Here is a 25,526-nt window from a genome sequence, read left to right on the forward strand (position 1 = left end):
GACCTGTCAGGGATCGTTGCTGCATCGCTAATACATCGCTGGTGAGCTGTCAAACAGGCAGGCTCACCAGCGATCAGGGGAGCAACGATATCGTGGAAAGAATCGTTCCACGATGTCCTGCTCCCGTTACCAGCCTGCTGCAAGCAGGAGCAGGCTGGTAACTATGGTAAACATCGGGTTACTAAGTGCGCGTGTGCCCCTAGTAACCCGCTGTTTACCATGGATACCACTCTGCTACCGTGCGCTGGAGCCTCCGCTCACAGTAGCAGAGTGGTATCTATGGTAAACAGCGGGTTACTAAGTGCGCGCGTGCCCCTAGTAACCCGATGTTTACCATGGTTACCAGCCAGATCGTTGGTCCCGCTGGTCACACACAGCGATGTGTGCTGGCCAGCGGGAGGCCAACGACCAAAAAATGGTCCAGGACACTTTGCAACGATCAGCGACCTCACAGCAGGGGCCTGATCGTTGCAAAGTGTCACACATAGCGACATCGCTGGTGAGGTCGCTGGTGAGTCACCAAAACCGTGACACAGCAGCGATCTCGCTAGCGATATCGCTTAGTGTGACGGGGCCTTTAGAATGTTGAAGAGGCCAAATAGAAAAGAACATGACTGAAGTGTTGGCTGTAGCCATGGAGACACATTGTTCTGCTTTATCCGCTGTATACATCAAATAAGTTATCAAAACTATCTGAAACACTGATTGTGAAGGTGGAAAAAGTATTAAAGGGGGTATTCTGGCTGGGCACGTTCCCATTGTAGTCAGCCCATCCTTTAAAGCTATGTCCTCTATGCTGCGGCCACAAGCACTTGGGACTGGAGACTGTAGGGAAGGCTGAGTAATAGCCTTTCCTAAATCCGATAAGACTGAATGGGGAGTTAAGGAAATAGAATATTACAGCCCACCCAGCCATTTCCATACTTCTCCATAGAGGTAGAAATTCCCATCATAACCAAGAATGCTTAAGGTGAGAATATCCCTTTACGGCCTTAATTGTAAGCGGCCTGTAATCTAAGGGGTAAGGTTTCTCCTCGTGGAGAGTGACATGCCAGGTCTGGCACGCCAGTATGAGGAGACTTACAACGCTTAGCATGCTCCTCTGGGAAATTAAATATGCAAATTGTCTCTTCAGAGAGAAACTTTACCCCTTAGATCCCAGTCTTAGCCTCTCACCTAGCCAAATCAGATCTCATACTTTGCTCTGACGAGGGGCGACACCCTGAAACACATGTCTACAAATTGAGATTCTGATTTGGCTTTTATCCCAAGGCTCGTTAGAGGGTCGATAACGACTTCCTCTCTGAAGAGACAATTTGCATATTTAAGTGGCCTGTAATAATGTGACTATTAGTTCACATTCACACAAGTTTTTCAAGCTCTGTACGCGGGAGCACAATCCCCAGCTGATCGCAGGTCTTATGAGACAAACAGCCTTCATATATGCCTATGTGGCTGATAGTTTGGGGCAGGAGACTAGAGGTCTGGCTGGGGATTGTGGTCCCAAGTATGAAGCGTGAAAAACCGATGGCTAATTTGTCTTTGTGTAACGTGACCATCTGAATAATGCATTACAGGGACAAGCCTGCATCAGTTTTTCATGGTCTGCACCCGAACCACAATACCCGGCCCGGCCGCGGGTGTCCTGACACAAACTATCAGCCACATAGTAATGTGAGGGCGGTTAGTTTGTCTCCCAAAATCCACAATCAGCTGTAAACTGTGGTCTGACTACACAAAGCATGAAAAACTGATGTGTGAACGTGCGCTTAGCATAACTCCTTATGCAAATCCAAATTAGCCTTGTAGAGAAGAAAGATAAAACACAAGACAGAAAGATGTGATCTTCTGGCAGCCGTATCCATTTATAGCTACTGAAGAGGGAAACCAGACAGTCTAAAAAAATATATAAATTACAAGTAGTAAACAGAAACCTGAACATAGGAAAAGCTTCTTACACAGCTGCCTGACAATATGAAGCCGACGTGCAAACACGGTGACGTGTTTCTTCACACATCTGCAAGGGTGCTATGGGAGTTTTGTGTTTTTTTTTTTTATCATTATGTACTGCTAAAAAAAAAAAACACAATTGTACAAAGTGCTAAAACCTTTTTTTTACCACGTGGCTGGTAAAGTCTTGCTATTATTGTGTAATCGTCCTGAGCCGTTCATATGGAAAAATGATGGAGGCTCTAGCGTTAAAGGGTGATTGACATCTCATACACCGCTGGCCTGTCCACATGAGATGGGAATACCCCTTATATCTATCTGGCAGATAGGAAAAGTGCAATCAGTACAGCAACCTGTCCATACCGCTCAGCCCCACTGATTTAAGTGGGGGATCACCTGCCATACCAGACACTGCCCCATGTAATGAAAGGCGCCAGAGCTGCTGTACTGAGTGTGCTTCACCCGCTGCAAAAATCACTAGAGACTTTCTGGGCCGGTGCAGACGTGCTGCACTAACCAACCTAACCTATGTTACCGCACTGCAAACATCACCATAAGTTGCAAATGGAGAAAAAAATATCAATGCCGCGGACAAAAAAGCCAAAACAACTTTCTGAGCTTGTGTACATGTATTCTCACTCGCCTTTCTGCAGAGGAACAAAAGAACCAGAAATCTGTGTGAATCCCTAAAGGTACCGTCACACTTATCGGGATCGCTGTAGCGTCGCTAACGATACGACCTGGCAGGGATCGTTGCTGCGTCGTTGTGTGGTTACTGATGAGAAGTCAAACAGTCAGATCTTCCCGACGATGCAGCAACGATACGGCGACCCGTAGCGACCTATATAACGATGCAACGCAAATGCACGCCTATGTGTCTCGGTTCTGAGTCGCCAAAGAGGTCGTTGGTAAGGTGTCAAACACACCGATGCATGCTACCCAGCGGGGCTTCAACGATCAAAAAATGGTCCAGGCCATTTCGATACGACCAGCGATCTCACAGCAGGGGCCTGGTCGCTGCTACGTGTCAAACGTAGCGAGATCGCTATTGCGTCATAAAACTAGTGACTCAGCAGCCATCTCGCTAGCGATCTCGCTTAGTGTGACGGGGGCTTAAGGGTCGGAGTGTGGTAACAAAACTAATGTCCTGTCTGACAGTTCATCAATACAGCTTCTATATAAAAGGGAGAAAAAAAATCTATGTATAGGGAAGGCAGGATGGACAAGGAGAGATCAGAACTGCTTGGAGAAGCCCAGGGTCTAATGTCGTCCAGAGCTGCCAGGTAAGAAGCAGCAACGCTCCAATCTTCATTCTTACAACCGCCAGTCCAAGTGCTCAGTACAATATTAGATTAAAAACATGATTTTAGTGCTTTCGAGGGTGGTGGGAGGCTAGTAGAGAGAGTTCATAGTCTACCCCCTTGGTTAAGATCGACGTCTCCATGTCCTTTGTAAGAAACTTGGGGAAAATAAAAACAACGCAAAGGCCATGGAGCAAACTGAGGAAGGATCAGCACACACTAGATGATCTCCACTCCATGTTTAAATGTCCCAACATGACCCACATGGAAGGAGAAAGCCCAAGCAAGGGCCAAGGATGAGGCTGCATCCAGCCGTTTTGTCATGTAAGGATCTAGCTCTCGGGGGGTCTTTGTCCAGCCTGCCTTTTTGGTTTGTTTCTGTGTAAAACATGTCATGTTTATATGCAGTTTTTAAAAAAATAACTGTTAAAGACAGCCAAAGGGGAGGCAGTACTGCATTCTCTGAGGGCTTTGTCCCATGGCCCTACAAGAAGTCTAATCCACCAAGGAAGGAAGGGGGGGTCAAGCAAGAGCATAGGAAGGAAGGTCACAGCAGGAGCAGCTTTCCATTCCTGTGGATTTTCAAGATCTTTCCCAAACGCTGCTTTGCGGTTGCCAAGCCTTTCTTGGGTCTCTTCCCTGAAAATAGAAATAAGTGTAACTTGCACTGAATCCTCATCATCATCTTAACTGATGTTCTAGAAGAGAAACCAGACTCCTTACCTTGAACAACTTGACTTGATGGAGAGGTAGCAGAAAGCCGCCGGTGCGAGAGGAAGACACCTGGTGCCATAGGGGTAGTGCCTCGGTTCACCTGAGCCATGCCAAATATATTGGGTCCTGCTGTGTATTCATGATCCACAAGGCTGCCAGAGAAGACCTCAATCTGTGGTTCTGGTGGAGGGGGCTCTGGTTCAGATGGGAGAGCTGGCGATTCAGGTTCACTTGGCAGTTTCTTCTTACTCGGCATTTTTTTCTTCTGGGATTTCTGTTGCTCCTATTTCATAGAGGAAGGGGTAAGTAATATAATAATCGTTGCCTCTGACCATGCCCAAGTTATAGCATGTCTGACTTTTTTGTTCATTTACCTGCTGAGAAAGCCTTGCTGCAGCCACCGCTAACCCAGTCTCCACCGAGGCCACGCGCGTCCCCTCCCGAATAGGCCGGGCCTGTTTAGGAAGTGTTGGAGTGACCCGCGCTGAAAAAATAATTAATGTCCCCTGGATCAGATAGTATTTATACATGTAATCTGCAGAAATAGCTACAGTTGGGAGAATAAGTATTTGATACACTGCCGATTTTGCACATTTTTCCACCTACAAAGAATGGAGAGGTCTGTAATTTTTATCATAGGTACACTTCACCTGCAAGAGACGGAATCTAAAAAAAAAATCTATAAAATCACAATGTATGATTTTTACATACTTATTTCATGCAATAAAATGCTAATTATTTGATACAATAGAAAAACAGAACTTAATATTTGGTCCAGAAACCTTTGTTTGCAATTATAGAGATCAGACGTTTCCTGTAGTTCTTGACCAGGTTTGCACACACTGCAGCAGGGATTTTGGCCCACTCCTCCATACAGATCTCCTCCAGATCTTTCAGGTTTCGGGGCTGTCACTGGGCAACATTGAGTTTCAGCTCCCTCCAAAGATTTTTTTTATTGGGTTCAGGTCTGGAGACTGGCTAGGCCACTCCAGGACCTTGAAATGCTTCTTATGGAGCCACTCCTTAGTCGCCCTGGTTGTGTGTTTCGGGTCATTGTTATGCTGGAAGACCCAGCCACGACCCATTTTCAATGCTCTTACCGAGGGAAGGAGGTTGTTGGCCAAAATCTCGGTATACATGACCCCATCCATCCTTCCTTCAATACGGTGCAGTCGTCCTGTCGCCTTTGCAGAAAAGAACCCCCAAAATATGTTTCCCCCACCATGCTTCACGGTTGGGACGGTGTTCTTGGGGTTGTACTCATCCTTCTTCCTCCAAACACGGTGAGTGGAGTTGATACTAAAAAGTTCTATTTTGGTCTCATCTGACCACATGACCTTCTCCCATGCCTCCTCTGGATCATCCAGATGGTCTCTGATGAACTTCAAAAGGGCCTGGACATGTGCTGGCGTGAGCAGGGGCACATTGCGTGCCCTGTGGGATTTTAATTCATGGCGGCGTAGTGTGCTACTAACAATAATGTTTGAGTCTGTGGTCCCAGCTCTCTTTAGGTCAGTGACCAGGTCCTCCCGTGTAGTTCTGGGCTGATTCCTGACCTTTCTCAGGATCTTCCTTATCTCCACGAGGTGAGATCTTGCATGGAGCCCCAGACCAAAAAAGATTGACAGTCATCTTGTGTTTCTTCCAATTTCTAATAATTGTGGCAACATTTGTTGCCTTCTCACCAAGCTGCTTGCCTATTGTCCCGTAGCCCATCCCAGCCTTGTGCAGGTCTACAAGTTTGTCCCTGATGTCCTTAGACAGCTCTTTGGTCTTGGCCATGGTGGAGAGGTTGGAGTGTGATTGATTGAGTGTGTGGACAGGTGTCTTTTATACAGGCAAGAAGTTCAAACAGGTGCAATTAATACAGGTAATGAGCGCAGAGTAGGGGGGCTTCTTCAAGAAAAACTAACAGGTCTGTGAGAGCCAGAATTCTTGCTGGTTGGTAGGTGATCAAATATTTACATATTTCATGCAATAAAATGGAAATGAATTAAAAATCATATAATGTGATTTTCTGTATATTTTTTTAGATTCCGTCTCTCACAGGTGAAGCGTACTTACGATAAAAATGACAGACCTCTCCATTCTTTGCAGGTGGGAAAACTTGCAAAATCGGCAGTGTATCAAATACTTTCCCTACTGTAGTTCATACTCCCTTCCATCTGTCCATTAGGCCTCAATCAGACATCAGTTTTTTTTTTCAGGATAGAACTTGTACCTATAGAGCTGTTCACATGTCCGTGTATTTTTGTGGACCAAGTGGTCCGCAGGAAAACAAGGAGACTTGTCCGATTTGATCCGCCAAGGATCTAGTTGGCCAATACATATATGTGTGAAAAAAAAAACGGGACAGCACTTGCTGCCTATCTTAAAAAAACTTCTTTCACGTAAAAAAAAAAGAAAAAAAAATTGAAACAGATATAAAAAAAACCCCTGACAATCTGATCTAAAACACTAATGGAAATAGGTCAGTTTTTTGACTACAAGAAAAATCACTGCAGTCTTTATTATGCCTTATTTGTCGAAATCCTACAAAATAAATGTTAGCAGTACAGAGTCAGATGTAAGGAGTATGAACTGTCTGTTACCATGTACAAGCTCCTTTTTGCATAATTTTTTTTGCCTTCGATTCCTGTATATCGCCCGACTGCAAGAAAACTGCTGCACATAAGAAAGAATAACCAGACCTGTCACAATCACACAAATACCTTTTGGGTTCCATGGAGCATCGTCCGTCTGTTTCTTTTTCTTGGGACGTGACCTCAGGGCTGGGTCGTCATCATCTGACTCCAGAGAAGGATAAACTGTAGGAAGCACAGCAGTATAAATGTAATGTATGTGACCGCGTACAGCACTGATAATACATTACATAACTTGCGTGTATAACAAATGTGCACTCACTATATTCAGAGTCTTTGAAACATGCCCCCAAGGTTTCCTGCTCATCCGTACTGTCGTCGTCATCCTCGCTGTCCATGCTGCGATGTGCTGGTCGTCTTACTGGCCTTTTCCCCGGCCGGAGTATAACTTTACCGTTTCCCGTTCCTCCGCTGGTACCATTGCTTCCCGCCTTGTTACTCCCTACAGCTTTTCCGCAGCCTTGAGGTATACTTCCTGAAGCACCACCCTCCTGTCCCGCGGCCCACCAAGCCTGCAGACTGGAGGGTGTACAGGAGGAGGAGGCTTGCAAATTTGCCATGCACAGCATGCCCTGGATTGCTTCTTGAGTGCTGGGAGATGCAGGAGCTTCACTGTATATTAAAGGAGTGAAAAAAAAAAAACAAGGTCACTACCGGTTATTATAGGGAGGGGATTACATGACATCAGACGTAGATCATTTGCAAAGTGTATGGTTTTTTTAGCCCAAATCAGAACATATCCGCCAGCTTTAAAGGGGGTTTTCTCACCATGAAAAGTGACCGCATAATACTAGAACATTCCACCTTTGTATGGACAGCATAGCCTGTCACCTTTCAGCTTTGTAGGAGTCAGCAGCATGGCCCTATTCAATTGAATGTAGTTGTGTCACATTTCCATGCACAGTAGGTGACACTATTGAGCAGGTTAAAGGTCGAAGAGAGGGTCCCAAACCCCTAATCACAATGTTACGGCATATTCCTAACATTAGAAAATAGGCATAAAAGGCAGCAGGTAACAATGGGTAACTAGAATTAAATAGCAGCTGGATACATTCGCCTTACTCGATCTCAGCGTAGTCTGGGCCTCCGACTTGTCGACTGGCCTTTAGAAGGTCCAATATTCCTCCGCTGCTGGCGCCAAGTTGGTCTCCGTCAGCTTCTCCCATCTCCTCGTCTGTGGTGTAATCCTCCTGGTACATGATCACATTTTCAGACTAAGAATATTACAACACGTTTCTAATTCAAAGCAGTAGATCACTTACCTCCACGTCAAACTCTAGCTCCCCGGGCTCTCGCACCCGATTGGGGTCTGAACATGGTTTTGCTCTTGGTAGTTTTCGAGGGAATTCTGTAAAAAAAAAAATAAAGGATTTGCACAGGCTTAGATTAAAGGATCTCCTTTCTAGATAATGTGGTATGCTGGCTGAGCTGTAATAGCAGATACTGTCCATGGACGAGGCTGGCACAGTTTCTGGGATGGTGGGAACCAATTTCTGTACAAGAAGCTACTAATGCTAATTCCCATGACATCACTACATAAGCAGCGAGCACATCTAGCAGTCTGAGGCAGACGCTGGGTACACACTATGAAGCTTTCTTTTCGGAGGTGCCAACTTCCTCTCTTTACGAGGTGTCTCATCAATTTGAAGGTCATCTTCAGAGTCCATGAAGAAAGGGTCACTGGGAGAAAGTTCTGGATCCAGAGATTCACTTTTAGGGGTTTTTAGGGCAGCCCCCTGACGCCTGCTGCCTGCTCCTACGCGGATCTTTTTACCACTAGAATAAAAAAATAATTACAAATTACAGTGAGCAGGACGACAAAACACCTTGCAATATTAGATCAGGGACTATCCAGTAACTACAGCTCCCATCATGGCCTCTCAGCAGATGGAGCTGCTTTGTCTACACAGAAAGTGGCTGCTATAAGTGACTCCTATATCTCTCCAGTCCTTTTACATTGAAACTTCATAGCATTATCAGCAAAAGTGAAATTCACCAACCTCACATTTGTACCATTGGCCAGGACCAGAAGCAGTTTACTCTCGGTCAATTCTGAATCCAGTAAGCAGCCATCAGGCTTTTCATCAATGTCGTCCATGAGGTCTTCGTCGTCGTCGTCGTCTTCCTAAAAGATTGGAATGAAACACATTTAGGCTGTGGCTTCTTGTAGGAGCAGATCCATTACATAATGGACTCTATTGATTTATAAAGGGGTCTGTCATGGCATGCTGCACTATTCTCCCATCAAACATGAGGGAATTTGTAACAATAGGCTTCCATTTCTTTCTTGGGATATTAGTGGAGAACACTCGTACTCATCCGTTCAACAGCTGGAGGACGAACCAAGGCAGAAGTGGCAGACGGCAAATAGAGACCCCTCTTATAACCTAGAGTCACACTAATGAAAAATTAAAGGGAACCTGACAACCGATTCATGCAGCTCAAACTACAGGCTTCAGAAATCAGGGTCTGGTGCAGTCAGTTCAGGCAGATAAGTTTTACATGGAAATACTGCAGGGTTTCAGAGAAAATATACTAAATCTGACAGTGGCCTATGCGACTAATCCAAGGCAGGTTCCTCAGCGGCTTCTCCACGTCACACTCCGCTTGATTGACTGATTTCTCCCTACATGTGTGTGTACAGGGAGACACCTGTCACTCAAGGGGCGCGGGGTCCGGCCTCTGACTAGTGATCTGAACGTCACGGTCCCTGGTCGGCTTTTACACATTTTCTGTGAAAAGCAGCGCTTAAGTGCAACATATGCCCCCTTAATAGTAAAGCTTTCTCCCCTGACAGTACACTTCTCCAGCCAGAAAATAGAGTGTAAAAGATCTGAGTGCACAGGTGCTGCCAGCCGGAGTGTGCAACCCAAATAAGCACAGACAGTATATTAAACAGCACAGAAGTGTGGAGCCATTAACTCCTGCTAATATTTACAAATTTGCACTGTGTAATATATCTCCAGTACTTATTTAGGCTGCACACTCCGGCTGGCAGCACCTATGGACTCTGGTCATGTGACCCTGATGACATTATCACAGATCCTTCTGCACTTCTATGTTGCTGTCTGCTTATGATTGGTCAGTGTCATACAGGAGGCAAAAGTACAGACCCCCAGCGAAAATTAACTTGAACACCCACTTGGGACATAACTAAAGTTAACTCATTAGGTGCAAACTATCTGATAGCCAATATCTTCGCAATGGAGAGGTGAAATAAAAAAACAAGGAAAAATAAGGTCCTCTTTCATGGTATGTCTACATGTCAAATCCACAGCACATCTGTTTTACATGTATGAAATCTTGCAAAAGGGGTACAAATTTTTGGATTTTTTTTTAATCATAGATATATTGGAATAAAAAGCTTACTATTTCTTCCTTGGGGATCAAGGTCATCCCGTGGAGGTCAGAAAGCTCAGGGCTCATTTCATCTTCTGGATGACCCCTTCCTACTTTTCTCAACAGTTCCTTGGCTTTAAGACCTTTTTTCTTGGAATTCTTGGCCAGCAGTGACATGACAGAAGAGGACGTGCCAGTGATCGGACTCCGGGTCATGCCCAGCAGATTGCCAGTTTTCTCAATGTTTTGGTGGAAGATGTCCTACAGGGGAAAGGACAACGTTTCACCCGACTTGTGCAAGGTATGAAGTAATGCACATAGGACACAGATGCAAACAGATGAACTTCACCTCCATTAGTTTGACTTCACGATCCAAATCCTTTATGAGCTGCACAGTAATGATGGTCTCCGGAATCTCCTCCTCGTGATCCATAATTGCCTGAAAAATAAACCCAAATTACATTGAGACAGAAACCCCAGACACTTGGAAGCTTTCATTAGTAGATTTAGGGTCTGGGATAAGAAGGGTCTTGATTTTTTTCAATTAGAAAACGGGCTATTCATTTCCAAGGTCTGCGCCATCTATTCCAGTATTCAAATGAATGGTTCTGAGCTGCAGTACCAAACGTAGCCTATAGGAGAGGTGGCGCTGTTTGCAAATCTTGGCTAATCCCTTTAACAGCTATATAAATAAAAAGCACCTCCTTCTTGGTCCAAACTTTGAATGCCGTGTTCAGCGCCTTGGCTCCATGCAGTAAATAAGATGCTGGGTGTCTTCTATTCTCTCTTAGCCCTGAATACATAAAGATATGGTAAGGATGAAAAACGCAAGCTTCACAAATATCTCATTCTTTAATGCCTCAATTAAAAGTGTTGTGCAGCGCCTGTCATATCCACACCGAGAGCTGAGAAAGGCTGCTGCACGCCAGGTACGACGGTGGCTGAGGCTTCCGGGCAGGTGTCCTTCACCCATTCCAGGACACACAATACCTGCTGAGTGTTAGATAGGGGCCCCGCATCAGTCCTATCTGATGAGTAGCAGCGCATTTCAATACTAGAATGGAGACTTCCAATAGAACGCCAAAAAGGAAGGATGAAGGGAAACAATGGGGTCAAGTACTTGCCTTTAAAGGTATCCAATAAATGCTTCCCCACGTACCAACAGATAGACTCAAAATTTGGAAACTTAAAAAGGTCAGCTGTACTCAGCCTCTTCTCAATTTCATACGCTCTGTGGAATTAGGGGGAAAAAATAGATTTTTTAGCTATAAAACAAACTATTAAATTATGGCTACATCATCAAATTGTATTTAAAATTAAAGAAAACTGGCAAAGGGCACAATGTGTCAGACACTGGACTGAAAGGGAAGACCCCTAAATACATTGACCTTAAAAAGGGTAACCCGGTTCTGCTCACCCCCAGATCAGGAGATGACCGGGAGTGGTCACATCTAATAGCTACCTGCCGGCTGTAAGGCTTATGACAGGTGAGTCCCAAGGGGCCAATCTCTGTAGACGTGATGTCACATGACCCGATGTGGAGGTGAGTTCAGCTGGACTACCTATTTAAAGGGGTTCTCCGATGAAAAAAAAGTTACCCCTATCCACAGGATCAGTGGGGGTCCATCCACTACAGTAGGAACCTTCTAGATTGGCAGAATGGGGCACCTTTATTCCCCAGTGTGCCGCTCAACCAACGCTGCATTCACTCATAATGGGGCTGTTGGCCCTGAGCTCAGCTTTGGCAGCGACTGTTAGCCATCCGACCTGCTGTTTTATTCTGTATCTGGGAAAATAAGTTCCACAATCTGCCGATCAGTATGGGACCCACCGGTCAAACACCCACCAATCAGCGAGTTATCACCTATCCTATGGACAACCCCTTTAAGTGGACATAAGTCTGTATGGAACAGCGATGTTCCTGTTCTCCTACCTGAGCTGCATGGCAATGTTCAGACTATGCAGAAAGTTTCCTCCAAAAGCTAAACAGTCCACGGGAGTGAGCACAGCATGGATCCACCCTGTGAGGAGAATACATAATAATCTGAAGTACAGACATGGTATCTGGGTGTAGTATCTAATACTTCTGTAACAACATGGTCACCTGTGGGGATGAAGAGCGTCTGCCCTTGCTTCACTGGACACCGGTAACACTTATCCACTTGATCACCAAAGAACATTTCATTCTGGTTTGAGGAGCTGCTCCAACACTCAAACAAGGCCAGGTTAGTCTTTGTGGGTTGTATCAAGTAGAAAATCTTTTCTCCCTACAGAAGAAAAAAAAAACGAACATTATGGCCGCAATCCACAGCACAAGGGAGCGCAGGGCCACATTAGCGACTGTCCTCACTGAATGACTTTATGCAAATGCTTCAGCAAGTACATCTGCACAATACGCCAATCCCAGGACTAATGCTTTCCAGCTGCTGCAAATCTACTACTCCTAGCATACTGTGCGTGCTGTGGAGAGCCTGGTGCGTCCACACATTCCCCAGACAGTCCATTGATTTCAATGGATGCAATGCAATTCTCTATTTTTTACTATGGTGCCGCTACTGGGATCTGACACAGATTAGTTCTGCTCAATTGTCATTAAAGAACCCTTAACTCCTTCAGGACCCAGCCTATTTTGACCCTAAAGACCTTGGCATTTTTGTCAATTCTGACCAGTGTCCCTTTACGAAGTAAAAACTCTGGAACACTTCAACGGATCCTAGCGATTCTGAGATTGTTTTTTCGTGACATATTGGGCTTCATGTTAGTATTAAATTTAGGTCGATAATATTTGCGTTTATTTGTGAAAAAATCAAAAATATGGGAAAAATTTTGAAAATTTTGCAATTTTCAAATTTTGAATTTTTATTCTGCTAAACTAGAGAGTGATGTGACACAAAATAGTTAATAAATAACATTTCCCACATGTCTACTTTACATCAGCACAATTTTTGAAAAAAAAAAAATTTTTGGTAGGAAGTTAGAAGGGTTCAAAGTTCATCAGCAAATTTTCTTTTTTCCAGCAAAATTTGCAAAGCCATTTTTTTTAGTGACCACATCACATTTGAAGTCCCTTTGAGGGGTGTACATGACAGAAAACACCCAAAAGTGACACCATTCCAAAAACTGCACCCCTCAAGCTACTCAAAACTACATTCAAGAAGATTATTAACCCTTCAGGTGCATCACAGGAACTAAAGCCACATGGAAGAAAAAAATGAACATTTTTATTTTTCTAACAAAAATTTTCTTTTAGCCTAAATTTTTTAATTTTCACATGGGTAACAGGATAAAATGCATCCTAAAATTTGTTGGTCAATTTCTCCTTAGTACACTGATACCTCATATGTGGTCATAAACCACTGTTTGGGCACACGGCAGGGCTCAGAAGGGAAGGAGCGCCATTTTACTTTTTGAATGGAAAATTAGCTCCAAAAGTCAAATTGCGCTCCTTCTCTTCTGAGCCCTGTCATGTGCCCAAACAGTGGTTTATGACCACATATGAGGTATCAGTGTACTCAGGAGAAATTGACCAATACATTTTAGGATGCATTTTATCCTGTTACCCATGTGAAAATTAAAAAATTTAGGCTAAAAGAAAATTTTTGTGAAAAAAAAAGTACTTTTTTGTTTTCACAGATCATTTTGTGAAGCACCTGGGGGTTCCAAGTGCTCACTATGCATCTAGATAGGTGCCTTGGGGGGTCTAGTTTCCAAAGTGGGGTCACTTGTGGGGGAGCTCCACTGTTTAGGCACATTAGGGGCTCTCCAAACGCAACATGGTGTCCGCTAACAATTTGAGCCGATTTTCCATTCAATTTGTTAGCGGACACCATGTCGCGTTTGGAGAGCCGCTGTGTGGCCAAACATTGGAGCTCCCCCACAAGTGACCCCATTTTGGAAACTAGACCCCCCAAGGCACCTATCTAGATGCATAGTGAGCACTTGGAACCCCCAGGTCCTTCACAAATTAATCCGTAAAAATAAAAAAGTGTTTTTTTTTCCACTTTTTCATTTTTATGAATCAATTTGTGAAGCACCTGGGGGTTCCAAGTGCTCACTATGCATCTAGATAGGTGCCTTGGGGGGGTCTAGTTTCCAAAATGGGGTCACTTGTTGGGGAGCTCCAATGTTTGGGCACACAGCGGCTCTCCAAAAGCAACATGGTGTCCGCTAACAAATTGTCGGCTCAAATTGTTAGAAGACACCATGTTGCGTTTGGAGAGCCGCTGTGTGGCCAAACATTGGAGCTCCCCCACAAGTGACCCCATTTTGGAAACTAGACCCCCCAAGGCACCTATCTAGATGCATAGTGAGCACTTGGAACCCCCAGGTCCTTCACAAATTAATCCGTAAAAATAAAAAAGTGTTTTTTTTTCCACTTTTTCATTTTTATGAATCAATTTGTGAAGCACCTGGGGGTTTCAAGTGCTCACTATGCATCTAGATAGGTGCCTTGGGGGGTCTAGTTTCCAAAATGGGGTCACTTGTTGGGGAGCTCCAATGTTTGGGCACACAGGGACTCTCCAAACGCAACATGGTTCCAATTTGTTAGTGGACACCATTGTGTAGTGTATGTCAGGTTGGTGTGCGGTGTGGTATATTGTAGTGTATACACCACACACACACACACACACTACAACACACACACCAACCTGACATAGCCTACTAAGCTGAGTACGCCCTAGACTGGGATGAGTGGGACGGGCGGGACATTTTGTGTGCTGTGTGCGTGTGTAAAAAAAAAAAAAAAAAAAAAATCGAAACTTTATTATAGTGTGAGTGTACGTGTGTGTGTGTGTGTGTGCTTGGTGTAACCTTCTGCAGTCACGTGTGGGGGCTGTCAGGCGTAGGGGGGCTGTCAGGCGTAGGGGGGCTGTCAGGCGTAGGGGGGCTGTCAGGCGTAGGGGGGCTGTCAGGTGTAGGGGGGCTGTCAGGTGTACGGGGGCTGTCAGGCGTACGGGGGCTGTCAGGCGTAGGGGGGGGGCTGAAGAGATGGAGGAGCCAGCAGCTGCAGCAAGGGGGGTGATCACTGGGGCAGGAGCCGGCAGTAGCAAGGGGGGTGATCACTGGGGCAGGAGCCGGCAGCAGCAAGGGGGGTGATCACTGGGGCAGGAGCCGGCAGCAGCAAGGGGGGTGATCACTGGGGCAGGAGCCGGCAGCAGCAAGGGGGGTGATCACTGGGTTTGCGGGGGGGGGGGATGATTACTGGGATGGGGGGGTGCACACTGGGGATGGGGAGTGAACACTGGAGACAGGGGGGGTGAACACTGGGGGGGTGAACACTGGGGTCAGGGGGGGTGAACACTGGGGACAGGGGGGGTGAACACTGGGGACAGGGGGGGTGAACACTGGGGGAGGGGTGATTATTGGGAGGTGGGGGGTGATATCACTGGGACTGGGGGATGGTGGGTTTGATCACAGGAGCAGGGCATTTACACTGAGCCTGCTGCTGCTGTGATCACAGTCCACCGGCTGTCAGAAGGAGAGCAGCAGCCGGTGGATGAAGACGTGGGAGAGGGAGCAGAGGGAGCGGAGGTCGGGGTGCAGGTATGAAAGTGGAGGGGGGGTCGGGGGTGGAGGGGGGGGCAGGGTGGAGTGGAGGGGGGGTCGGGGGGGAGCGGGGGCAATACTACCTGATGCAGATCAGCGGCGGCAGCAGGCGATCAGCGGCGGCAGCAGGCGATCCACGGGGGGGCAGCTGCAGAGGGTCCACGAGGGGGCAGCAGCAGAGGGTCCACAGGAGGCAGCAGCAGAGGGTCCACAACGGCCGGCACCCGATCCATGGACGGGCAGTTGCGGCCATCATTAAAAACTCCCTCCACATCTGATTGGGGCTAGTATCCATGTGACGCTAGCCCCCCAATCAGATCTGGGGGGAGGGGGGGACAGAGGTGACACTCCCCCCAGCCAATGGCTGATGCTGTAAGCATCAGGCCATGCCCAGATTTAAATATTACACCAATTTTCATTGGTGAAATATTTAATTCATACCGATTGGCAGTTTCATTAAAAGTGAAAATGAAACAGCCAATCGGAGGGGTCCCAGGCACGGGGGGGTTAATCCACCCCCCGGGGGGTCGACTTCAGGATGTCCAGTTGCAGTAGCAACTGTGACACCTGAGCGACCCCGCTCGCAGGCGCTGCAGGGGGTCTTTCCCTCCATGTCACAGACGCTGTGACATGGGTCGGGAACGAACTGTTTTCCATGTCACAAACGGTGTGACACGGGTCGGGAAGGGGTTAAGAAACAAAAAAAAAAAAAAAAAAAAAAGGAGAAACCCTTTAAATTAGGACACATGGTCTGATACAGGGAGATGAAAAAAAATGCTTCTGACAATTCAAAGCGCTTGTCCATGCCCAGGGGTCACTTAGATGCCTGGCACCACTGGCATTCTTGGCACAGCAAGGGTGTAAGCTTACCTTTAACACGTGGTACCAGACAGAGGTACCCCCAAAGTCTATGTGGAAGTCTGTATAACTGTCCTTGACGCCCATCAGGCAGTATTTCTGAACATTCGGTCTCTCAAATATACTTTGCTCGGGCCACAAGTTTTCAACCCAGGAAAGTTTGCGGACAATTTTTGGAGTTTCCACAAGGTTCGATAACCTATTGAAAAGATGCAAATGATAAGACCAAGAAATACCACTGATGGAGAGAAGAAGGGGATAGACTGTGTTATGCCTAGTGCAAAGCCACTAGAGGCGGAGGTGGCGAAGCAGGACACTGAGTGAGAGACCACCAAAGTGGGAATGCGGGGGTCATGCTCCACCGCTCGGACCCCACTCCCTTTTAATGTCAGTCACAGTAGTCACCTTGTCTCAGAAAACTCCAAGCTGATAACGTTCAGCACCTTCTCCCTTTTGGGGCTATTGTAATATTTTACAAAATCCTTCAGCTTCATCTTCATGTCGGCTTGTCTTGTCACGTCGATGACATCTATCTCCTTCTCCCCCCCTGAAAATACAGAAATGCAGAGGTTAAAGCGGATTTACAAGAGGTATTCTGATCAGTCAGCAGGAGAGGTCTGGAGAGCATCCTGTTCATGAGCAGCGGTCTCTAGTATAACCTATGGGGGGATACAGAGACAGCCTAGTATTAGGGCCCCCATCACTGCTAATGGGGGGACATGGGGCCCCTGTTCTCCACATCAAACAAACCCGTTCAATACAATTCAGTCTGCTAAGGCTATAATATGAAAAAGACCAGGGTCACACATTCGACATTATCGGAGTATGATCAGACCGTCCTTAGATCTCCTGACCCCCAAATTAACAGCCACTCAGATCAGGAGACCAGTGGCCGGTCCGGACACCGCAGTCTGTCCATGTACCATGAATGTCAGATGTGTAACACCCCCTAAGGCTCTAAGGCGCTAACTCACCTACATAATACTCCACATCATTCACTGCGAAGGACAGAGGGGGAAGGGTCATCCCAAGACCATCTTTTTTCTGAACCAGGATAGGGACGCTGAAGCTGTTTTCCTCCAAGTACTCCACGGTTAGCTGAGCTCCCTGTGGCTTCAGGATCACATCGTCTGCACTGGATATATAGTAAAAAAAGAAAAAAATACAGTCCAAAACATCAATGGATATTACTGAAAAAGTTATTAAAATGATTCACAGTGCATATAAGTAAATACCAAAGTAACAAAAGGGACCACAGGCATCAATAATAAACTAATAGATCTCATCCCAGCATCCACCACTAGGGGGAGCGTCTTGCACACAGTTAAAGGTATGAATCATGTGCAGTTCCCCCTAGTGGTGGATATAGGCTGTAGCCGCCCTATGTAATATATATGTTACTGTAAAAGTCAGAAGGCCGGTAAAACCTAGGATTTACCGGTCAATCTGGACATTTACCGAGGCCGTCGGTAAAAGCTCAAAATGAAAAGTAAAATTGGACTTTTACCGGTGAAGTCTTGGTAAATCTTAACATTTCTCAACAGCATTGGTAAAAGTCAGATGTATTCCATATAAACTAACGATTTTGGACTTTTACCTGGGCGAATTGGTAAATATTTACATTTACCAGCATGTGTTGGTAAAAGTAACTTTGAGTCACAGAATTCTGACTCTTACCAGCAGATGATGGTGGTAAAAGTTAACTAAACGCAATTTCCGACTCTGATGAAGGCCTTAATCGTTAGAAATATTTTTATTTTTCAAAATGCAAATGAACAAATGCAAATAGAAAACATTTATGTAAGTCAGGATTGACATCTGTATATATAGAACGTACATACGTTACAGGGTAGCAGATACCTTACAGGGTAGCAGATTTTGTTCATTGTTATTACCATATTTTCCCCATTTACTCTTATTACATTTATAAAAACTTTGAACACTGTGTCCTCCATTTCCTCGCCGTATCTGCCTAATCAGACACCTTTCCCGCGTTGGCTTACACTTTTTATTACACCCTTCTCAGCTACATTTTAATGTGCACATTTACCGACTGCGCTTGGTTAAAGTCAGATGTTCCATCTTCACACCTGATATTTCTGACTTTTACCACGCTCGACGGTAAATGTTAACATTTACCAAGACTTCACCAGTAAAAGTCCAATTTTATTTTTCATTTTGAGCTTTTACCGACTGCCTCGGTAAATGTCCAGATTGACCAGTAAATCCTAGGTTTTACCGGCCTTCTGACTTTTACAGTAACATATATAATCGTCTTATCCCGTCTGTCTGTCCTTCTGTCCAGAAAATCCTGCGTCGCTGATTGGTCCGGCAGCGGCCAATCAGCGACGCAGGATTTCAGGAAAAGATGGCGGCCGTTAGCAGCTCATCTGCCGCACAGAGGTCAGCGGCGATGCAGCCGGAAGATGACCGGCTGCTCGCAGCAGAAGTACCCCGACCAGCGGCGCCGCTGACCTCCATGAGGCTACCGTCGGGAGATCAGCGGCTAGGGCCGCTGATCTCCCGACGGCAAGTGTGAAGGGGGGAGCAGCGCCGCCGGTCGGGGTACTTATGCTGCGAGCAGCCGGTCATCTCCAGGCTGCTCGCAGCGGAAGCACCCGCACAGGCAGCGCCGCTCCCCGGTCCTCACTAATACGATTAGCTGATTGGTCGCAGCCACGACCAGTCAGCGATATTGCCGCCAAATTTAAACACCGCTTTGCTGATTGGTCGAGGTCGCCGGCCGCGACTGTGACGCTCACAGCCCTCCCTGGGAAATGGGGTACTCTGAGCCGGGTCAGTGTAGGTGTCTCGGGGTTGCAGCCGTGGCCCGGACCCAGTCCGTGCCCAGGGCGGTCACATAAAAGATTTAATGGGCTTTCAGGGTTGAGTGGTTTTTCCAACTACGCCACCTACGGTTTCCGGTGATGAGCACCAGCGCTGCTTCAGTCCACTGAGGCCGGTGTTACAGGCAGCTTAGATGGGACGGCTCCCCGCAGGCGGAGCAGGCCTCAGGGCAGTGAGATGAGGAATGGTGGGTGCAGGGCCGTGTAGGAAATAACAGGCTGAGGCGGGGTTATGACTGGGCCAGAGTAAGAAATACAGGTGGCGTATGCCGCTCCATCCGTATCCCCCTGGGATCCTTTTGCCTGTGGAGCTTGTCTCCTCTGCTCCCCTCCAGGCCTTCTTAGGTAGGGACCTTGACCGGGTAGAGACAGTGGTTAACGCTAACCCGCTCCTCGCCTCAAGGCCAGAGAACGAGGACCGTGTATCTTCAGTCAGATGAGGCCTATTACTGAACTCTGGTCGATCACCACAATCAGAGACGAAGACCACAATCACTAATGAAGATCACAATCAAAGACCTTGAACCTAAGATGGCCGTGATTAAATATGAATTAGTAAGTGTACCCTAAAAGTGTGTCCTCCACCCTCACCCACTACATGGTTCCCCCTATCTTTGGTTCCCCCCATCTCCTATATCCCGGGACGGGGCAGCACCCTGGTGCATTTAGGCCCCCTTCAGGACAGGAGTGGTGTAGTGTTGAGTGGTGAAGTGGGGTCCTGAGAGATGCTCCATCCTTACCTGGAAGAGGAGATACCACACCTCAAGCTGAGGTGCAGTACCCCTGTGGCGACTGAACCCTCAGGGGCGCCACACGACTAATCAGCGATTTTGGCGCCAAATTTAAACACCGCTCTGCTTATTGCGCCCGGTCTGCCGCATACATATTCTAGAATACCCGATGCGTTAGAATCGGGCCACCATCTAGTTATCTATATCAGGGGTGGGCAAATCATTTCCCCAAGTGGCCACATAAGACCGTGATTTTGGTGAAGGGCCGAACTTACATTTTTTTTTATTGCTTAATATTGAACAAAATTATCTACTATTGAGCAAAATTAAGTCTGCCGACTCCACTTCTGCTATCATTGTATCCAGTATCCTCAACACCAAATAATTCACAGCTTGTTATAAAGTTTATGAATCAGAAGTAAATCATGCTCCTGTAAGTCAGCCTTAAAGCGCACCTGTCAGCAGGATTGTGCTCAGTAAACTACATACACTGTCAGGTGGGTGACATTACGCGGATTAACATGATACCTTTGTTGATGAAATCCGTCCTGTGGTTCTTGTATAATCTTTATTCTCATTTCTGAGATAATGAGATGCTCATGCTCTGGGTGGCCTGTGGGGGGCGCTCTATCTTGGTGCTCTGCTTGTGTATTCATCTGTCTGCTTTCTGACAGGTCACTGTGCGTTCAGTGACCTGCCCCCTATTTTAAATATTGCATGTGCAATTGGGTATGTGCCATATTGCTAAAGGGATTTGCCTTTGGCAATATGGCACCCGCGTGTGTGCAGTAGCATCTATCGGCAAATGAGAGACGTTACTGCGCATGTGAGAGAGTAGGCGCCATTTTAATGCATGTAGATGTCAGAATTTCACATACCCAATTGCACATGAAATGAGAATAAAGATTATACTAGAACCACAGGACGGATTTCATCAACAAAGGCATCATGTTAATCCGCGTAATGTCACCCACCTGACAGTGTATGTAGTTTACTGAGCACAATCCTGCTGACAGGTGCGCTTTAAGGATATATCTACCTTGAGCAACAGCCCCCACCCACATTACAATGTCCACATAGCCCCTCCACACAGTATGATGCCCACTCAGCTCCCCCCACCATCGTATAATGCAACACAGCCCTGCAGAGCATATGATGCCCCCACAGCATAAAATGCCCTCACTGCCACACCCACAATATGATTCCCCCACCGCCCCCTTACACAGCATGATTGAACACCACATGTAGTATGATTGCTCCCGCAGGCCCCACAAGATATGAAAACCCTACAGCCTCCCACACAGTACGATGCCTGAGAATGCAGACACCACTGGAATACAGATGCAGGGAGGGATCCAGCATGGTGCAGGACGCCACTGTCCCCAGCTATTTGGCTTTCCCGGGAATACGGGCCCAGCAGGAATAGCCAAAGGGCCACAGTTTGCCCAGATCTGATCTACATCTTCAGCATATGGAAGGTTCAGAGCAGGAGACGTTCTGAATGACAACAGTATTATTTCTCATATGACTGCAGTGCAGAAAGGAGCGACTGGAGTAATAGAAAGCATTGCCCCCCATACAATGGATGAGACCTTCTGCGTCCTGCATTAACCCCTCACATCCTCATCCACAAGTCCGGCTTACCTTGGAAAGTTCCTACTTCTCAACTCCTTGATGAAGCTGGCGCTTCCGGTCTGCACGAGCTTCCCCACTTCCTTGCTCACACAAGGATCTTGCTTTGAGGTTCCTCGTCTTTTCTTCACTGAATTAACGGAAGATTGCAGAATTAGCATGAGAGCGAAAGACGGCACAAATCTGCCGCCGTGCATTCTGGGAACTAAAGTGCATGAATCCGCTTCTTTCTGGCCATTACACCAATGCTCGTGCCTGGTGGGGGACTTACACAGAAGAAGTGTGCACGTGCCTATGTGGCCTTAGAGAGGTCTGAGAAATCAAACTTTTATCCCATATGCTAATGAAGTCACAAGTGCCTAGTGGGCGGGCCAACCCAAAAAGTGCTCAGGCTTTTGCATGTGCTGACCCAGGGTAACATCCCACATGCCTAAGATTTTAGCACTTCAGAGATTGATGAACAATGGAGCAGCCAACCCAAACCAAGGATGGTGCAGGGTTTACCAAGGAAAGTCTGAGCGCTGGCACATAGGATAAAAGTACAATTTGTCACTTCTCAGAGCTCGTTATTGGCCACAAAGGTAACAGCCCCTTCCCTGGCACTAGTATTAAAAGCGTCCTTCCCTGCAATGTGCCAAAAGCTGGCAGGCGGCCACCTCCCCAGGTGAGGGAAAGTACTTACTGACTGACGGCCCATGAGTGATCTGGCAGTTTGGGCAATGATACAGGTCGATCTCGGACGCGTTTTCCTCCTCGACACCAACACAGCTGTGAATAAGAGAGGAGGGTGTAAGCCATAGTGTGACTCCCACAGTGCATGTCAGCCACATAGAGAGGGGGCAGCTTCAATATAGGAATCCCCGACTTTACCAAAGGGTCTGAATAATATGTAAAATTCCCCCCAGCCCTCTGCAGATTGTGAGGAGACCACCACTGCTATCAAGAGGGTTTCCAACAATGGCATTGTCAACCAAACATGTCATGTCCCTTTAAGAAGGCAAAGCACAACCTACCTGCCGTGGAACCAGTCTTGACAGACATCGCATTCGATCATGAAGCGGGTCACATCATAGGGCAGACGGCACAAGCAGTAGACGGGCACAGACGCCATCCTGCGGGGGTCACTGCACACAGGGGTTAGGAGCTTCCTCTTAATCTCCCCTCACTCGGTGATTGACACATGGACGATCCGAGTGATGCTGTAATCTGCCGCTATCAGTAAACGCTTCTCATGAAAGGAGGATTGTGGAGGAACCTGCAGAGAGAAGGCAGAGGATGCGTTACTCTACGTCCATGGCCATTAAGGGGGTCCTCCAGGGCTGACCTAATGATGGCCCATCTGTATTGTGGCACCGCCAGTCATAATGAACACTGGATCTTCAAAGGATGCAACGTGGGAGATCACAGCATGTTATGGGGGCAGCTGGACAAGCTCTATTATAGGGTATGTGACGGGTACAGCACTGGACTGGCATCATAAGGACACTATTATAGAGGATCTTGGCTGGCAAAATATCAGCACTATAACAGCTGCTCCTGCAGACACTATACAGGTATGTGCAGACAACAACTATTTCAGGTTTGCTCCGAAGCCCACCTGGAAACAGCGCAAAACCCCAAGAAAAGCTCACGAATGGAAAAAGCACTCGCTGGGCACAGGTTCAGGAAAGAGGTTAAAAGTGACCGGCCCACTCTTCAGCCACTCACTACTGTATTCATAACATAAAGGATAAAACACTACCAGCCACCATCTCCTGGAGGGGGCACCACGGTTGGCATCACACATGGCAGGTACTGGTATAGGAGCACCATGGTTGGCATCACACATGGCAGGCACTGGTATAGGGGCACCATGGTTGGCATCACACATGGCAGGAATTGGTATAGGGGCACTATGGTTGGCATCACACATGGCAGGCACTTTTATAGTGGCACTGTCATTGGCACCACATAGCAGGCACTAATATAGGGGCACCACGATTGGCATCACATATGGTAAGCATCACATATGGCAGGCACTGGTACAGAGGCATCATGGTTGGCATCACATATTGTAGGCACTAGTATAGCGGACTCAAGGTTGACATCACAAAGCAGGCACTGTGATAGGGGCACCAAGGTTTACATCACATATGGCAGGCACTAATATAGGGGCACCATGGTTGGCATCACACATGGCAGGCACTGGTATAGGGGCACCATGGTTGGCGCTGTTTATCGGTTCGGCACTAAAGACAAAAGCACTGCACTGGAACTATATTCACACTATTATAAGGACACTGGATGGCAGGAGGTAGAACTGTGACAGAAACTACTATAAGGGAGCAGAGAGCTATAAGCGGGCACTAGCACAAAACGGGCAATACGACTAATAAAGGGACACTGGCAGAGCATGGTAATTTATGACAGACGATAAAACACAGGCACGACGGGTGAAATCATATGAGCCCACAGACAATCATTACTATGGCACCAGGGGCAATATGGCAGATTAATATAAAGGCACTGCAGCTGGCAGAGGGTCATCAGACGATTAGTAGGGGCAGTAGCAGGGGCACTCCGGCTGCATCACTACAGGGGGTCATGTAGGGGAGGCTGGTGGAGCATGTAATGATGGGGTGATGATGAGAGTGATAACAATGGTGGAGGTGGTAGTCTCTCTGCTGTCTGTGATTATGATAACAGTGATGACAATGATGGGGGTGGTAGTCTCCCCGCCGGCTGTGACGTGTTACTACAGGGGCAGTGCACACGGTGCGCTATGGAGGGTCAGGACTCCCCAGCAGTCGCTCTTTTCCCGGCCGCTGTGTGCTGTGTCGGGCCCGGCCGCGGGTTTACCTGAGGCCGAGGCCTGTGCGGCGCCCCTGCTCCAGCGGAGGTCAGAGCCGTGCGCTGCGGAGAGGAGCGGCCGGAGGAGCGGGAGGGCTGCAGCCGGTCAGGGGCTGAGCTGACAGCGGTAAAACCCAGTCAGGGACCACGGGGACCGCGGCATTTGTGACGGAGGGGACTTGGGCCTTCGCGACGCCATTAACTTGCTAGCTCCGCCCAGTGTAAGCATCAGAGCTCAGCGACCTGTGCACATCAATAAAGTTTTGTCAAAACTCCATCGTCCGCTCGGCGCCATATTGGTGGTGGCAGAGCATTATTCCTACATGCTGGCTGTGCAGGCTCCTGCCCTGTTCGCACATGTCACTTAATAAGTGATAGCAACAAGTGTAATCTACAGTCCTGGAGAGAATGATTCACAGAAAATACATTTTTCCCCACTGGTTTATTAATGAGAACTGGTCTCATGGGCATCTAAGAGCGCGATGTGAAGGGTAAAATAATATCGGGCCACAAATCTCATATTGCAAACAGAAAGTGATGCTCCACGTCAAAATACATCAAGGACAGGCTGGCTCAAAACATTCCAGGGCACAAAAACTGGAATCAAAGTCGGCAGACGGCCCCTGCTTAGTGATTTGCATAAGTGATTGGGTTTACAAAGGGTTAGTTGGCTTACATTATAGTAATACCCCTTTTGTGCCCCTTTCTAAACTATAATGCCCCCTAGACAGTAATAAAGCTCCGGTCTCATTAGCATTAGATAATAAACTTACACAGTGGTTGGGATCTTCAATGACCAGCGCTCATCCAGAAGATGTCATCTAGTGTTACCTATCCGGGCTTCAGCGCCAGGCGTTGCATCCTTCTGTCGAATCCCTTTGCCTTTCTGCTTGTCAGGTTAGCATGGTAAGTAGTCACTAGTAGAGCATTCATCATTTCGGCCCATCTCACTGGTAGAGCATTCATCATCTCGGCCCATCTCATTGGTAGAGCATTCATCATCACAGCCCATCTCACTGGTAGAGCATTCATCATCACAGCCCATCTCACTAGTAGAGCATTCATCATCACAGCCCATCTCACTAGTAGAGCATTCATCATCACAGCCCATCTCACTAGTAGAGCATTCATCATCAC

The 25,526-nt window shown here is 47.1% G+C and overlaps 1 protein-coding gene across 1 annotated transcript; it reads right to left on the minus strand.

The window, feature by feature from the left end:
* Positions 1-1,839: 1,839 nt before the first annotated feature.
* PHF8 (PHD finger protein 8) lies at positions 1,840-24,630 on the minus strand. Its single transcript, XM_073640033.1, has 22 exons — positions 24,399-24,630; positions 22,574-22,815; positions 22,243-22,328; positions 21,573-21,690; positions 17,326-17,486; positions 16,757-16,898; positions 16,364-16,550; positions 12,051-12,213; positions 11,880-11,967; positions 11,071-11,177; positions 10,648-10,739; positions 10,296-10,385; positions 9,977-10,207; positions 8,608-8,732; positions 8,193-8,383; positions 7,870-7,955; positions 7,670-7,797; positions 6,870-7,219; positions 6,677-6,772; positions 4,340-4,449; positions 3,975-4,248; positions 1,840-3,890 (listed from the first exon to the last, which is right to left on the minus strand). The coding sequence occupies exons 2-22, from the start codon at positions 22,669-22,671 to the stop codon at positions 3,799-3,801; spliced, it is 3,015 nt and encodes a 1,004-aa protein (XP_073496134.1). The 5' UTR covers positions 22,672-22,815; positions 24,399-24,630; the 3' UTR covers positions 1,840-3,798.
* Positions 24,631-25,526: the final 896 nt, after the last annotated feature.

This window comes from Phyllobates terribilis, unplaced genomic scaffold (assembly GCF_046119375.1).
Source record: "Phyllobates terribilis strain yellow unplaced genomic scaffold, ASM4611937v1 Scaffold_7__3_contigs__length_470593459, whole genome shotgun sequence".
Taxonomy (NCBI): Eukaryota; Metazoa; Chordata; class Amphibia; order Anura; family Dendrobatidae; genus Phyllobates; species Phyllobates terribilis.

Excerpts from the sequence above, each read along its gene's own strand:
- PHF8 (XM_073640033.1), bottom strand. The coding sequence starts at position 22,671 with ATGGCGTCTGTGCCCGTCTACTGCTTGTGCCGTCTGCCCTATGATGTG. Across the intron at positions 16,899-17,325 it reads TGATGTGGAGTATTATGTAG|GGGGGGAGAAGGAGATAGAT; the intron begins GTGAGTTAGCGC and ends CTGTATTTTCAG. Across the intron at positions 16,551-16,756 it reads TTGGAGTTTTCTGAGACAAG|GTTATCGAACCTTGTGGAAA; the intron begins GTGACTACTGTG and ends TCTTTTCAATAG.